At 54.1% G+C, this 15,362-nt stretch overlaps 4 protein-coding genes across 4 annotated transcripts; all 4 read left to right on the top strand.

The window, feature by feature from the left end:
- Positions 1–89: 89 nt before the first annotated feature.
- On the top strand, positions 90–2,034 carry J4E79_002010 (uncharacterized protein; the record flags this gene model as incomplete). Its single annotated transcript, XM_049350914.1, has 4 exons — positions 90–190; positions 922–1,321; positions 1,371–1,496; positions 1,543–2,034. 4 exons carry the CDS (start codon positions 90–92, stop codon positions 2,032–2,034), a joined length of 1,119 nt encoding a protein of 372 aa, XP_049214753.1.
- Positions 2,035–2,480: 446 nt separating this feature from the next.
- On the top strand, positions 2,481–5,352 carry SEC24 (COPII subunit; the record flags this gene model as incomplete). Its single annotated transcript, XM_049350913.1, has 5 exons — positions 2,481–3,302; positions 3,367–3,519; positions 3,573–4,927; positions 4,976–5,106; positions 5,159–5,352. The coding sequence occupies 5 exons, from the start codon at positions 2,481–2,483 to the stop codon at positions 5,350–5,352; spliced, it is 2,655 nt and encodes an 884-aa protein (XP_049214752.1).
- Positions 5,353–7,954: 2,602 nt separating this feature from the next.
- J4E79_002008 (uncharacterized protein) lies at positions 7,955–8,616 on the top strand (the record flags this gene model as incomplete). The annotated part of the gene is made up of 2 exons (XM_049350912.1): positions 7,955–8,423; positions 8,495–8,616. The coding sequence occupies 2 exons, from the start codon at positions 7,955–7,957 to the stop codon at positions 8,614–8,616; spliced, it is 591 nt and encodes a 196-aa protein (XP_049214751.1).
- Positions 8,617–11,480: 2,864 nt separating this feature from the next.
- J4E79_002007 (uncharacterized protein) lies at positions 11,481–15,357 on the top strand (the record flags this gene model as incomplete). Its single annotated transcript, XM_049350911.1, has 3 exons — positions 11,481–12,464; positions 12,549–13,065; positions 13,118–15,357. 3 exons carry the CDS (start codon positions 11,481–11,483, stop codon positions 15,355–15,357), a joined length of 3,741 nt encoding a protein of 1,246 aa, XP_049214750.1.
- Positions 15,358–15,362: the final 5 nt, after the last annotated feature.

Here is a 15,362-nt window from a genome sequence, read left to right as displayed (position 1 = left end):
CGACTCGAGGTGCTGTTGCGCGCTCAAGAAACAATATATTTGGATACATCTACATCGTTAGATACAATGATACTTTTTTGAACACAACGATGACCATGACTATCGAGTGTGTCAAGAAGCCCTACCTCGGCATCAAAGTTCAGGGCCTGACCACAGATCTGAGCTCTGTCGCCTCATTTTCTTCAACGTGGTCTGATCATGATCATGCGACTCTGAGATGACGCCGTCGTAAGTAGATTGCTCCTCGAGCCTCATATTGCAGTGGGTCTCGGGAGTTGGAAAAGGTTCTTTACGTGAAACGCAGCGGATACCTCTACCGGACAGTTTGAGGTACGGAAACAGAAAAGACATACAAGGTAGTACAAGAAACGCAAAGGCAGGCTCCCACGGATGATTCGGCAGTAGTGGACGTGTGACTGGCTGTAGGTGCTAATGTTCGCGATGCGCAGCTTCCGGGCCCGGCTATGACATCACCGGCTCTTGCGCAACTTCCCCCCAGGCTGACCCCCGCTTCCCAAAACTCAAACAGTAACGATTCTCTGCCCAGTACGTTGATCCTGGAAACATCGCGACCGGGTTCTTTATACTCTCATACAGGTATGTCTCCACAATTTAGTACCATTACTCGCAGACTGCGCAGCGATGCGCGTGCTCTCGCGGCGCGTAATGAAGCGATGCTAACGGGTCGTAGGTCTATACAAACACTGAGGTTACAGTAAACCCACCATGTAAGTCGCTTCCTGAGTCTTCTCCGATGCTGTATCATGATGCGCATCGTACTATCCCTATTTCCTTTCCCCGGTGACTGTGCGCAACCGAAAGAAGGGTTCAATGTATCAACTTGTATACTCCTGTTCTACATGGCTATCGCGATCGCGGCCGCGATTGAAGCGCTCGCTGACCATGATACCCCTTCCACAGGAATCGATCACTCTCAGTGCGCTCGAAAAAGAGCACCAGCGGCAGTGGGGAGAAGTCCGCGCCCAAGCACCGCTTTACTATGGCTTCACTCCGAGGTACTCAGCAGCCGGAACTCTCGAAGAGGCTGTTCAAGATCATCAAATCGGAGAACCACGCGATTGGTGCCTACGAGGCTGCGGCACGCGAACGGGTCGGAATTGCTCAGCAGCTCTCCGAATGGGGCGAGGCTACAGAAGACGAGTCGATTTCGGAGGTCTCGGACAAGCTCGGAGTGTTGCTCGCAGAGATCGCAGAGCAAGAAGATATCTATGCGCAACAATTGGAGGAATATCGAGGCGTCCTGAAGCAGATTCGCAACACAGAAAGCTCGGTGCAGCCAAGTCGCGATCACAAAACTAAGGTGCGTTCTACGGCTATAGTCAGCATACTTCATATTAACCAGATCATAGGTTTCGGATGAGATCGCGAAGCTGAAATACAAGGAACCTCAGAGTACTAAGATTCCCCAGCTCGAACAGGAGCTCGTCCGCGCGGAGGCTCAGAGCTTGGTGGCCGAAGCGCAGCTCACCAACATTGTACGTTGAGTCAGAATTGACTTGTATCGTCTGCTGACCGATACAGACCCGTCAGAAGTTCAAGGAGGCATACGACCACCACTTCGCAGCCACCATCGAACGTGCTGAGAAGCAGATCATCCTAGCCAAGCACGCTCGCCGTCTCTTGAACCTCGTCGACGATACGCCCATTGTACCTGGCGATGTACACCCTCCATTCGCAGAGGCAGAAACAGCGCGCCAAGTCCTCAATGATGCTGAAGATGATCTTCGCCAATACCGATTAGAGGTCGAGCCTATCCATTCGAGTGCAGGTAACCTCGGAGTGGGTGCAATGCCAGGCGCAGCAGCACCGGGAGTCGGACTAGGGGGGACAACTGGCACGCCGGGTCCCGAATCTACTACCTATGGGAGTACAGTACGAAGTGAGAGTCCTGTGGGCGAGCAGTTTGACAAGGCGGGTTCCGCTCCTTACCCCTTGGAAGAGGCTGACAGGGTAGAGAGGCTGGAAAGGCAACAGGAGGAGGCTCCCAGACAGGAGGTTTCCAACGTGGCCTAAACTGAAGAGATTGCGACTTTGGGGTAGCTTTCTAGAGACATTTCCTTTTGTCTGTATGTACTAATGATTTGATACATATCCCGATTATGTCTCCTCTTCTGTAGCATGAGGTAACTTCGTAATGACACGTTTGTACAGATAAGTTCAGTGATGCCTAAAGTGATGTAACAAAGGTTTCGAGCCAATCGGGCACATAGTTCGGATGGGTGCCTGAAGGTGATGATGAATGTGTAGAAGTGCGCTGGGCCGTGTATAAGGTCCCACCTAAACCCTAGAATTGTCCGTGCATATTTGGCGGGGACCTCTTAGCGCGGAATGTGCCGTTCCCCAAGAAGACACATCGAGCTCTACGTCGTATCTAAATTCACGCGCACGCCCGCCAACACCTCCAATCCCCCTACCACTACTTTCCAGCTCTTCCACTCACAGTCTCCGCTGCCGTAGCCATGGCGGACCGCAAAAAGAGAGATCGCTACGCAGCAGGAACAGGATACCAATTCGGCGCGAATACACCAGACGCCCAAGCCGGAGGAGTCCCCCCACCAGTAGTACCTGGCTATGGAGCTCAAACGCCTGCATACGGAGCAGCACCTTCTCCTGGGTTCGGCGCCCCGGCTCAGGGCTACGGAGCGCCAGCACAGGGTTATGGAGCGCCAGCCCAAGGCTATGGACAGCCCATGCCTCAAGATCCGAATGCCCTCAACCAGCAGTTCGGGCAGATGAACCTAGGCCAGGGCCAAGCAGCTCCGCAAGTTCAGCAACCCGTTGCGGCTACCCAGCAGAACCAGCTCTTCCCTTCGGACCTCATTGCGCAGCCCTTTCACGTCTCCGAGCTATACAACCCTCCTCCTCCCATCAACCTGCCGTCCAATGCCGCGGCCACCCCCTCCGAGTTCGCGAACGAATCGAGTAAATACCTGCGATGTACGCTCAACACCATCCCCACCAACCACTCGCTACTCAAGAAGAGCAAGCTTCCCTTCGCCCTCATTATAAGCCCATATGCGAGCTTGCACGACTCGGAGGACCCTGTGCCAGTAGTGCACGACCAGGTCATTAGCCGTTGTCGACGCTGCCGCGCCTACATCAATCCATTTGTCTCATTCTTGGACCATGGACACAGGTGGAGGTGCAACATGTGCAACCTGACCAACGACGTTCCTCAGGCATTCGATTGGGATGCAGCACAGCAGAAGAGCGTGGACCGCTGGCAGAGACCCGAGCTCAACTATGCCGTGACCGAGTTTGTTGCGCCTCAGGAGTACATGGTTAGTACTGGCTGTACGAAGTGCATGTGAGACAAATGCTGACTTCGTACCTCTATCTCTGCAGGTCCGCCCTCCACAGCCTCTATGCTACTACATCCTGCTGGATTGCACACAAGGCGCTGTCAACAGCGGATTGCTCGCCGTCGTCTCGAGGGTCATCAAGGAGTCGCTCGGTCGGATACCAAACGCAGACGGTCGGACACGCATTGGATTCATGGTAAGCAACGCGCTTCCTGAAAGCACATGGTGCGTAAGCTAACTATGTACCAGGCGGTCGACAACGGCTTGCACTTCTTCGGCATTCCTCCTGACAACAGCGAATCCAATGAACCACAACAGCTTGTAGTTTCCGACCTCGATGAGCCCTACCTTCCCATGCCTTCGGACCTCCTGGTCAGCCTCAGTCAATGCCGCAACAACATCGAGACGTTCCTTGACCGCCTCCCGACCATGTTCCAAAACACACACGTCCCTGGCTTTGCGCTGGGCTCAGCTCTCCGATCCGCACATAAGCTCATTTCCCCACTCGGAGGAAAGTTGACTGTCATTGCCGCATCGCTACCCAATGTTGGTCATGCAGCATTGAGCCCTCGAGAAGACAAGTCGCTACTGGGCACCGGAAAGGAAGGCAGTTTATTGCAGCCTGCCAATAACTGGTACAAGTCGTTCGCGGTAGAATGCTCTAAGAACCAGGTGTCGGTGGATATGTTCCTTTTCTCCTCGCAGTACCAAGATGTTGCGACTCTGAGCAACCTTCCGCGATTCACTGCCGGTCAGACATACTTTTACCCTGGATGGAACGCGGCAAGACAAGAGGATGTCGTCAAGATTGCAACCGAGCTGGCTGACTATCTGTCTGCTGAGATCGGTCTAGAGGCCGTTCTCCGAGTGCGCGCTACCACCGGATTGAGGATGTCTGCATTCTACGGAAACTTCTTCAACCGCTCATCTGACCTCTGCGCCTTCCCAGCATACCCCAGAGATCAAGCTGTAGTGATCGAGGTCGCCATCGACGAAACAATTTCCAAGCCATTCGCCTGTCTCCAGGCCGCTGTGCTTCACACTACCTCAAGTGGTCAACGCCGTATCAGGGTTCTGACTCTTGCTGTGCCTACGACTGAGAGCCTGGCGTCAGTCTATGCATCAGCAGACGCGCAAGCGATCACTACCTACTTCAGTCACAAGGCAGTTGAGCGAGCATTGTCGAGCGGTCTTGACGCAGCACGAGACGCGTTACAGGCCAAGATCATCGAGATACTCTCAACTTATCGCAAGGAGTTGGCAGGCGGCAGCATGGGCGGTGGAGGACTACAACTACCGCAAAACCTTCGCGCTCTCCCCATACTGTTCTTGGGACTCATCAAGAACGTTGGTCTTCGCAAGAGCGCTCAAATCCCGAGTGATCTCCGTTCCGCAGCTCTTGACCTCCTCTCTACACTGCCATTGCGCCTACTTACGCAGTACATCTACCCGTCTTTCTACTCACTCCACGATATGCCTGATGATGCTGGTGTACCGGAACCTACCACTGGACAGATCACAATGCCACCTGCATTAAACCTTTCCAGTGCAGCCATCGTGCCTTACGGTCTGTACCTCCTGGACGACGGTGTGAACCAGTTCTTGTAAGTACAAGCGCAGAGTCTGTATCGATATAGGGCTAACGTGACTAGGTGGATTGGCCGAGATGCTGTCCCCGCGCTCCTGAATGATGTATTTGGCGTCGAAGACCGCACACAGTTGAAACAGGGCAAAGCCTCATTACCTCTTCTAGACAATGAATACTCCGAGCGAGTGCGAGCAGGTGAGTTGACATTACTGATGATTTATACAGTCAGATTGCTGATATAAGATAGTCGTCGAGAAATCGAGAGATCACAAGTCGAAGGGTGTAGGCTCAATCACCCTACCTACGTTGTACATTATCAAGGAAGACGGCGACCCAGCCCTCAAGCTATGGACACAGACCCTCCTTGTCGAAGACCGGGCAGACCAGGGTGAAAGCATCGTCCAATGGATCAGCAAACTCCGAGAAAAGGTATATCAATGAGTCAGCTGCCTGTCCGAAGAGAAGACTGACGTTCCACCTAGGTTGTGCAGTAAGCATCGGATAGATTTAGGCACTTGTTCATTAGGCGGTGTGGATTGGGCGGGTCAATACCGCATTGGCGCAAGATCCGAAGAAGAAATCAGCATTGCTTGGGCGGTGGAGTGATGACTGGGAGTCGCACCAAGCGAATCGTGACTTATACAGCAGCAATGTGATACCAGCTTCCATCTGTTTGTTCTTGGCCACCTCGGCTGTGTCAATGTACCACAGTTGTGCGGCGAGGCAGCTGCCCGTCATTGCCACACGGCGTCAATGCATGGCGATGAAACGTAGTGCTAAGCTGTTGTGCGAGTACTGAGGAGGGGCCTGCAGTTAATGTGTATGCAAGACAGGCTTTCCCCGTGTGCATCTTGAGTTGCTCGATAATCGATAAGAGTCATACCTCGGTCTTCGCGCTTCGCGCACGGGCTATCACACGGCTGGAGGCAGGCACAGGCACGTTCCGAGCGTTGACTCCACTATCGCTAACCTGACCATGAGCGCGAGTAATGCACGGCTCCCTCAACACCAACGCCACCGCTGGCGACAAATGCGTCCAGACATCTGGCTCGCCCGCTAACTCAAGCCCGCATGATTCGGTAAAGCTACTATTTTGAACATGTAGGCCTGCATACACTATGTGTTTCACCAATCCTCCAGCTGCCGCTGCAGGAAGGACGAGTGTTTTCTTTGTAGGCACGGCGCACGATCCTCGTGTGGGGATGCGCCTACGCAACGTGTCAATAGCAATATTGCGTCTCGTTTAGGCACCGGAAGCGGAATCTTGAAGCATACAAGGGACAAAGTACGGTACAGACGACGCAACGAGGCGCACCGCGCAGATGACCACGATATTCGCGATCCATGGTATCATCCCGCGTCTGTCCGCCAGATTCCACCGAATCAAACAGTGCTTGCCAGGAACTAGTCGGGCCACTGGGTCCTCCGCCTTTCTGTCAGCGCTTCCGAGCTATAGAGTGTGATGGCGACAAACTGTCACGCACCGCTCAAAGCCCAACGCCAGGCAACGCCAGGGGACAGACTACCGTCTCTGACCGCCTCGTTCAACAGCCGCCTGGCGCCTTTCGCGCTGCAAAGACGCAAAATTTGAGTCGCTGAAGTCCGGCAGAACCACGGATGCTAGCCTTTCGCTTCGGCAAGGTACAAAGGTACAACACTTTTTGTGGATCTGGTCGAGTCCCCTTGCATCGGCGCTCGCCCACGCTGCTAGCTTGCAGCGACTATCCGCGTCAACCAATTACTTGGGCATGGCACTGTCAGCTTCGCCAGGCGGCCGACGCCATGCTCGTCTGCTTATGGCTGTCTTCTCCCAGGCGCGCAACTTGCCTTGAGGGACTGGCCAAACGCGCCGGCGCGTCCATGGCATAGCCAGCCATCATGGTCCCGATCTATCTGATAACACGTGAAACGGCAGCGGGCGTTGGTAGGTGTTTCGTCATCAATATCCAGCGTGCTCAGGTCCCGGCCATAACGCACGACCTAGAGCAAATAGTCAGGTTCTTGACCCATCGCTGCAAGCATGTGCCATGACCGTTGTTAGCAACCGGAAACAGGCAGTGCTGCCCAGTGCCCCGCCGCACAATATGATGCCATGTCCTGCAGCCAGGCCGATTGCTTGACGGCAGATGCGCTCATCAGGGCTTGCAGACGTACTGTGGTCTGACAGGCGGACGAGCATGCTCTGGGGCTCAGCTGCACCTCTTCATCATGTCTGGGTCGGCGGGCCAAGCATCGCTAATTCCAAGGATCTGCAGGCAAGATGTGCCTTCGTCGCAAGGTGGATCGGACTCTAACCCCAGCCTTCTGCCAGGCCGTCCGTCCAGGGCGCACGACAAAGCCGCTAAGATCCCGTCCTGTGCCTTACCAACCCCTCCTCGTGCATTTGCGACGCAATCGTGAGTTCGTTCTAATCCCGCTCTCCTGCATCGACACCTGCTCCTCTGCCTTCATACCCGGGTCTTGCACAGTCTAGCTGCATCGCCACAAGAGCCGCATCCTGCCGCTCCTACTCGAGCCCTTGTGCGCATCGAGTCTTGCGTCAAAGAGGGGCCAATCTCCCCGCCACCTGAGGCATCCCATCCCGCGCCTTATCATACCCAGCCCAAAGTCCGAGTATCCGTGGTTGCTCAACCCTCACCACCGGTGCACCTTTGGGCGACACCAACTTGACGATTTTACGACGCAACGATCGATTTTAACACGACCTCGTAGATTTTCTTTGACCTTGCTCGCTGGGCGCTGACTCCGGATGTTGTTGCAACGCCGCCCTCTATTCGTCATCATATCGTTTCAGCCTTCCCACATCCGCTCCAGGAAGGGACCACCCGCAGTATCATACTGATTGCGCCGCTCGAGGCAACCCGCCTGGGACCTGCGCCTGCATTAACTCTCCAGTCTTACATCACCGGCGCTACCAAAGCGAGCTCTGTCGTGCAGGTTGTAAGCTATACGCGCTCGTCTCTGTAGACCTGCGCGGCTCACTCAGCACGACACGGAACAAGAGGTGGCTATCGGTAGACTGCTGGTCACCGCTTCTTCCAACATGTCTACTTTCCAAGCAGTCAACACCACATTGTCGGTCCCAGATGCGCCACAGGGCCGCCCGGGTGACGAGACGACGCCAACTACTCCTCGACCGAACAGCAGGTTCTTTGCCGAATCGAAAGCGACCGAAGAGATCCGTGCCGAAGACCCATCGGCTAAGACACCTACACGCAACACCTTTGCGGGACTTGTTGGTCAGCGACCACTGCCCTCGTCGCCGTTTACACCCGGCCGCGAGCTGAGCGAGACACCTTCAGCTTCGAACAAGAGCGAACAAAGTAGAGAGGACTCGCATAGGCCAACAACCTCGGGACAAGACGTGCATATGGGTGATGGGGATGATGACGAGAAAGACGGGTCGGACAACGATAGCGTAACCAGCGATTCCAACCGGCCGTCTAAAAAGAAGAAAGGACAACGCTTCTTTTGTACCGACTTTCCGCCGTGCAATCTAAGCTTCACGAGAAGTGAGCATCTGGCACGACACATTCGGTACGTAGCTCACTATGCGGCACGCTACATTGCTAACACACTGCAGGAAGCATACTGGTGAAAGACCCTTCCAATGTCACTGTTCCCGGCGATTCTCGCGACTCGACAACCTCCGACAACATGCCCAAACAGTTCACGTCAATGAAGACATACCTTCGGAATCGCTAGCTGCAACGGGTACGAGGTTCCAAAGGCAGATCCGGACCGACAGATTAAGACCACCTGGAAACCGATCTCGAGCGAACACACTAGGCAGCACAGGTGGCCATAGCAGAGGCCACAGCAGAAACCTCTCAGCTTCAAGCATAATCTCTACCGCTTCGACCATGAGCGCGGCACCTTCTCCCGACATTCGACGTAGGCCACCACCTTTGGCCATGGCTAGTGATGGTGGTGCTAGCGCGAGGGCTCGCCTGTCACTAAATACCATGAACGCGTATGACCCACCGATGATGGGCTCTCCTGGGCCTGTCGAGTATGACACGCAGTCCAACGCGCCTACAACGCCCACATCCGCTACCTTTTCGACAGTTACTGGCAGCCCCGCTCGCTACGGGTCCACTATACAGTCTCCGGTTTCGTCTTCGTCCAGGCCAGTCTCATGGGCCGGACCACCCCTTCCAGGACGTCGAGAGTCCATCTCGTCCAGTGGTAATCCTTTCTCTGGTCCACCAGGACAGGGTCCTTCTACGTACATCATGCCTCTGCAGTCGACTGCCGCACCCAGCTATTCAGCCCAAAGCAGCGCATATGCGAGCCCAACAGCATCTCAGTTCTCAGAGTCGAGGAGAGATTCAAACGCAGATGCGGACTGGAGGCGACGTACGTGGCATCCAGGAACTTGGGGGCATACTGGGCCTCGCCCAGCGACCAGTGGGCTTGGTTATCACCAGACGCCAGACGCGGATCGGCCCACGTTTACTTCAATTCCGGCCGCTTCTCAAACTACCCGTCTTCCGGGAATTGAAAGCTTCGACCATGCACCCCCTCCGCTTCCTCGACGCCAGCCAAGTCCAATGCAAGTAGACGCCCCAACTCGTCCACTGACATATCACGCGCCGATGGAGCACCCGCCTCCGGCTCACAGGGGTCACCACAAAAGAACTAGTATTTCTTGGGAAATTGACCGTCTGAACATTGCTGGCCCAAGTTCTCAGAGAGAACCACAATGGTCGCAACCATACCCTGGCAGTGCCGGACGAGCGAATGCTACACGCCCTACGACCGCTCATGGGTACTTTAGTCGGCAACCTTCTAACGTTCAGCCAATCCAGATCCCTTCCATCAACGCTTCGCCCAGGACTTCGCAAGAACAGCCTACGACGCCCCGAAAGAACAAGCGACAGGCGTGGTATAACGGACCTGTCAGTCAACCACAAAGAGCTATGCAGAGAACATCCCCTGAAGATAGTAGCAGTAGCGAAGGCGTTCCCACTCCAGGGACAATCTGGGAACATCATCCGAATATCGTGGGCAGCAATGGATACGTCGAAACGCCAGTCGTCGAAGATTACAAGTCGCAAGCATCAATCATGGAAAGGCCGCATCCTTTACAATCGCAACCACACCATTATCATAGCCACAGCCTCTCCAACTCGAGCTCAAGCTATCGACCGCAACGAGAACCCGAGCGGGGACCCGCAACGTTCGGTCAGCCGCTACCGCAGCAGACAGCCAACAATGATATGAGACGCCTGGAAGCGCTTGTTGCCGTCGCCACTGGCGAGCAAGCCGTGGAGAACCGCTCTTAAATTAGGTCAGCTGATTGCTTCCTCACCGCCTTTACATCACACATCGCCATCATCAATTTACGTCGAGTTTTGCAAAGCACACCCACGATGTCACGACCTCGAAGAACAATAACGAATCTCCTATGATTTACGCAATGATACACATGTCTGGTGTTTTACCTCCAGTTCCGCATGACAATCTCTCGGTCTTTTGCTTTGTTTCCCTTGCCTTCACTTCAGACATCGCCGACCAGGTGAGGGCTCTTGTTGTCGCTTTCCATATGATACCAATCGGAGCTTCTGCTCGAACTTCCTTGGGATACCCCGATCCGGCATATGTCATTTTCCCTTTGTTTTGCTTGCCTTTGTGCATATGACGTTTTTGCTTTCGTTTTAGGGATATACCAAATCGAACAGCGGGAGTCTGTAGTTTTTTGTCAGGATCAGTTTCTATTTTTACATGATGACTCTCTCTATTAGGATGTGCTGTCGTGCTGTTTTTGGCGGGACGGGTCACTGATGATGAACATTGGTAATGGGTAGAAGCTGGAAGGGTCAATAGTTGTCCTTGGACATTCTTAACATGCTTGTATATGCTTTCTCGGACGATTATGACTTCTTGTGCTTTCTTGTGACCAGCTGCGACAGATGCCTATAGACAGGTGATCATGTTATTATGGCAAGTCGCAAATCGAGCTTTATTGCTGGATTCGACATCTGGGTCGTGGAGTACTACGTGGTTCGAGCGAAGCTTGTACGCCTCCTTACCAAGGACGAGATATTCAAAGAGAAGTTTGGCAAACCGAATGTCACCTATGATTATGTTTGGCCTGTACCTGGGCACTTTACCCTCTTCTCTTTCGCCTGTAGCAACCAGGAAGGTGCGTTGGCAAGAATAGGCTCATATTCTATGCCGTCATCCCACCATGCATCAGCAACAGGGTCAATGGATGCCCAGGTCGGCCAAAGCATTGCTGCGGCCATTAGTCTCCTGGGCTGATGTTAAGTCGTTCAATTTCCGAGGCACTACTCGGTTGACTGACAGGTCCATCATACCAGGCTTGGCGGTCGTATGCTGGGTGGGATAAGAAGTGGTAGGCCATTGTTGTCGGGGCAACATACAATCCAGGACAGGAGAGGACAAAGCGCGTTCTAGCGTATCGTCCCACATGCAAACCCCGCGTACCCTGAGTTGGTATACACATCCGCTTGCAGCAACAACGACAGCAGGTACTGTGCCTGTGTTTCTGATATCCTCTTTTTTCTTCTTCTTCTTTCTTTGTGATACCCCCAATCGGCGCCATGGCTTCCGACGACGTTACCGACTTCGAGGTGATTGAAGGCCAGAAGGAAAACATCCAGAGCATCCCCAGCGGACGCTCCGCAAAAGCGCTCGCGCAGCTATACACGCCACCATTGACTTCCGGCGCTGGTCAGACCCTGTCCCCTTCGCAGATGCAAGATGCGAATAGCGCGGCCCGCCTCAAGTTCGAGAAGGAGCTCATGGCGATTGACGACTCAGACGACCCGCTAGACGTTTACGACCGCTATGTCAAATGGACACTCGACTCGTACCCCTCCGCACAAAACACACCTCAATCGCAACTCTGCCCGCTGCTCGAGCGCGCAACCAAAGCCTTCCAATCCTCGCCGCAGTACAAGAACGACGCCCGCTACCTCAAGCTGTGGCTGCACTACATCCATCTCTTCTCAGATGCGCCGCGCGAGACATTCGCATACCTTGCGCGACACAACATCGGCGAGAACCTTGCGCTATTCTACGAAGAATTCGCCGCCTGGCTAGAAGGCGCGGGCCGCTTCACACAAGCAGAGGAGATATACAACTTGGGTATCGACCGCGAGGCCCGCCCAGTCGAGCGCCTGATTCGCAAGTACGGAGAATTCCAGCATCGCCTCGAGAGCCGCCCGCAAGAGGTTCCCGAGCCTTCAAGCCCCGCACTTCCCGCCGTTCGTCCAGCCCTCGCCGCTAAGATGGACCCCTTTGCGCATGCATCGCCGAGTGCGCCGAGCCCACAACCACAAAGTGCGCCAAAATCTGCTGGAGGCGCTTCTCGTTCGGGGAAGGCGAAGCTTGCCATCTTTTCCGATGGCGACGATGCCGCGAGGCCCGGCTCGACCGGTAGCATAGAAGGATGGGATAGCATTGGATCGCTCGCAGACCGCAAGAAGGAGAACGCAACAGAAGCGCGGCCTTGGGCTGGTGAGACTCTGAAGGTCGGAAAGAAGAATACGGGCGTGCCAAAGATGTCAATCTTCAAGGATGAGGTGAGTTGATCTGCCTACATCAGCCCCTTCATATATTTACGATCACAGGACTAATTGGTGGGCGTTTGCCATACATGTATTCAGACCAAATCAAATCCAAATGACGAGAATGTCAGCCCCCATCCATTGCGTGAACATCAACAAGCGGTCAATCCAAGGACAGGCAGGCTTGAGGTAGTCTTTGTAGATTTGGAGCAAGTGTACCCCAACCATGAAGATCCCATGTCAGAGGAATACTCATTTGAGGAACTTCGAGCTAAATACAGGGGATGGATGGACCACGATTGGGATGCTATCCGACGCAAGGAACAGAAGCAGGCAAGGAAAGCAGCTGAAGAGGCAGAAGCAGCTGCAAGACCGAAGCCAAAGGCCGCGCCTCTAGCGCCCAAACAGGATTACGAACAGCCTCCTAAGCCCAAGACCGTGCCCCTGAAAGGCAGCGTTGACGATGATATGAACAACGACGAAAATGCGCCGCCTTCACAGGCAGATGTAGACAAGGCACGGGCTGCTAAGAAGGCGAGACGAGAGGAGCGTGCCAACAGGACCAGGAAAATCAAGGTCATGGAAGTCAAAGAAGTTCGCGGAGAGACTCAGACAAGTGAGTGTTTGAGTGTGTATGAGACTGTCACTTACGTACTAACACGTCTTAGTCCAAGCCAACCTGGATTCTCCAGCGAAGCCCAAAATCCGGCGAAAGAAGACAGGCCCGGAGACCACAATGACCCTCCACACCAAGGAAGCTATGGACGAGATCTACGACATATTCAACGAGCCACTGAGAAACGCCGACGAGAATACTTCGGAGAATCAGAGCGGCGATGAAAGCAGCGGCGACGATGAGGACGACTACACGAGTGGTGCCGAAAGTACGGCAACCGGTCGCATATCCGGCGCTACGAGCGAGTTCGGGGATGAGACAACAGCTGGAGATTTTACGCTCGGCACCAGGGTGCTGGATGTTGATGCCGAGGATGAAAGCGATTCCGACGCTTCGGATACCAAGAGTGCGTCTGCGTGGTCTGACTTTACTGAGAGCAAGCACGTGCCTAAAGATGGTCAAGAGGATGAATCAGATGATGAGTCTGAGCAATCGGATCAGTCTCAGAACGATTCTTTTAATGAGGTAACACGCGCAGATGTCGACGTGGAACAGCAGCAAGATTCTGACGTCGTCACTCCGACCTCGCCCTCAGCGCCCACATCGCTACCTACCCGCTTCGTTCCCGTTCCACCGGAAGACTACGTCCCAGCTATGCAGCCCTACCGAGACCCGGCCCAGGCTGCTAATAACCGTCTGCCGTTTATGACGCCCATCGTCGAGAAGACGGAATCATCCCTAGGCATCGCCACCGCTTATGCAAACAAGGACTATTTTACTCCTGCGACCAAGACACCATCACGATCGAAAGGTACCACTGACATCCTTGAAGACGACGACGATGATGATACTTGCGGTAGCGCGTTCTCAGATATCTTGAGTCAAGTGATTGATGGTTCAGGGAAAGTTGCGAAGCTCGCCCTGACAGAATCGAAACCAGTACCTAAAGAGCCCATCGCCGAACCGCAACGGAAGCCGTTGGCTGCGAAAGAGGTTGCGCCAAAACCAGTAAAGCCAAATGGTCCAATCATTCAGGATGCACAGTGCAATCCGGTCGACGAGAACATCCGCAAGGTCATCCTACAAGAAATCCAGCCACCACTCGATAGCTACGACGGCTACTACGCAGACACCGAAGAGAGCTACGGAAAAGGAGCCGACATTCGCAAGTATACCAAGGCTCTGAAATCGGGCAAGGGCGCGAACGACAAGACGGCCAACCTTGCAGTCTGTCCCACGTTGAAGTTTCCCACAACTCAGCGGACATACGCCGTCAAACGCGAGCTTGGGAAAGGTGCTTTCGCCCCAGTCTACCTGGTTGAAAGTCGAGACCCCGACGAGGACGACGATGAGAACAAACCTTCGCAGATGGGCAAGGGCGAGTTCGGTTTGAAGCGCAAGAATCTGGAAGCTATCAAGATGGAAGATCCACCAACTCCATGGGAATTTTACATCATGCGACAAGCAAAGCGACGGCTAGGCGTATCTCGAGCGGCTGATTCGATTGTTCACGCGTACGAGATGCACGTCTTCAAAGACGAGTGCTATTTGGTAGAGGAATTCAGAGACCAGGGTACGCTGCTCGACCTTGTGAACCTCTCTCGCGGAGACAACGGCGTCATGGACGAACAGTTGGCCATGTTCTTTACCATCGAGTTGTTCCGCACAGTCGAAGCGCTACACTCCAAGGGTGTCATTCACGGCGATCTGAAAAGCGACAACATTCTCGTCCGGTTCGACGCGTTACAAAAAGATGAGCACTGGGATTCCGAATACAAGCGCGATGGACGTGACGGCTGGTCTGCCAAGGGTATCTCACTGATCGACTTTGGCCGTGGTATCGACATGAAGGCCTTCAAGCCAGATGTGCAGTTCATCGCCGACTGGCCCACTACCGAAGCCGACTGTGCCGAGATGCGCGAACTACGCCCGTGGACCTACCAGATCGACTACCACGGTCTCGCTGGAATTGTTCACAACCTATTATTTGGCAAGTACATATCCACGATCGCTGAGCGTGGCGCTACTCTTGGTGCCGGAGCGACGAAGACGTACAAGATCAAGGAAAGCTTGAAACGATATTGGCAGACTGATATCTGGCACTCATGCCTTGATTTACTGTTGAACCCACTCATGCACCTTGAGGGTGAAGAGGGGAACAAATTGCCGGTACTGAAGGGTATGAAAGAGGTGAGGGAGAAGATGGAAGAGTATCTTGAGAACAACTGTGAGAAGGGCGTTGGATTGAAGACTCTTATCAGGCGCATGGAGGATGCAGTGAAGAAGAGGTGATGGGG

The sequence above is a fragment of the Alternaria viburni genome (assembly GCF_023758015.1).
Source record: "Alternaria viburni strain BMP 2772 chromosome Unknown scaffold_3, whole genome shotgun sequence".
NCBI classification, from domain to species: domain Eukaryota; kingdom Fungi; phylum Ascomycota; class Dothideomycetes; order Pleosporales; family Pleosporaceae; genus Alternaria; species Alternaria viburni.
Note: the sequence above shows the minus strand (reverse complement) of the source record. Positions and strands in the feature narration are given on the sequence as shown.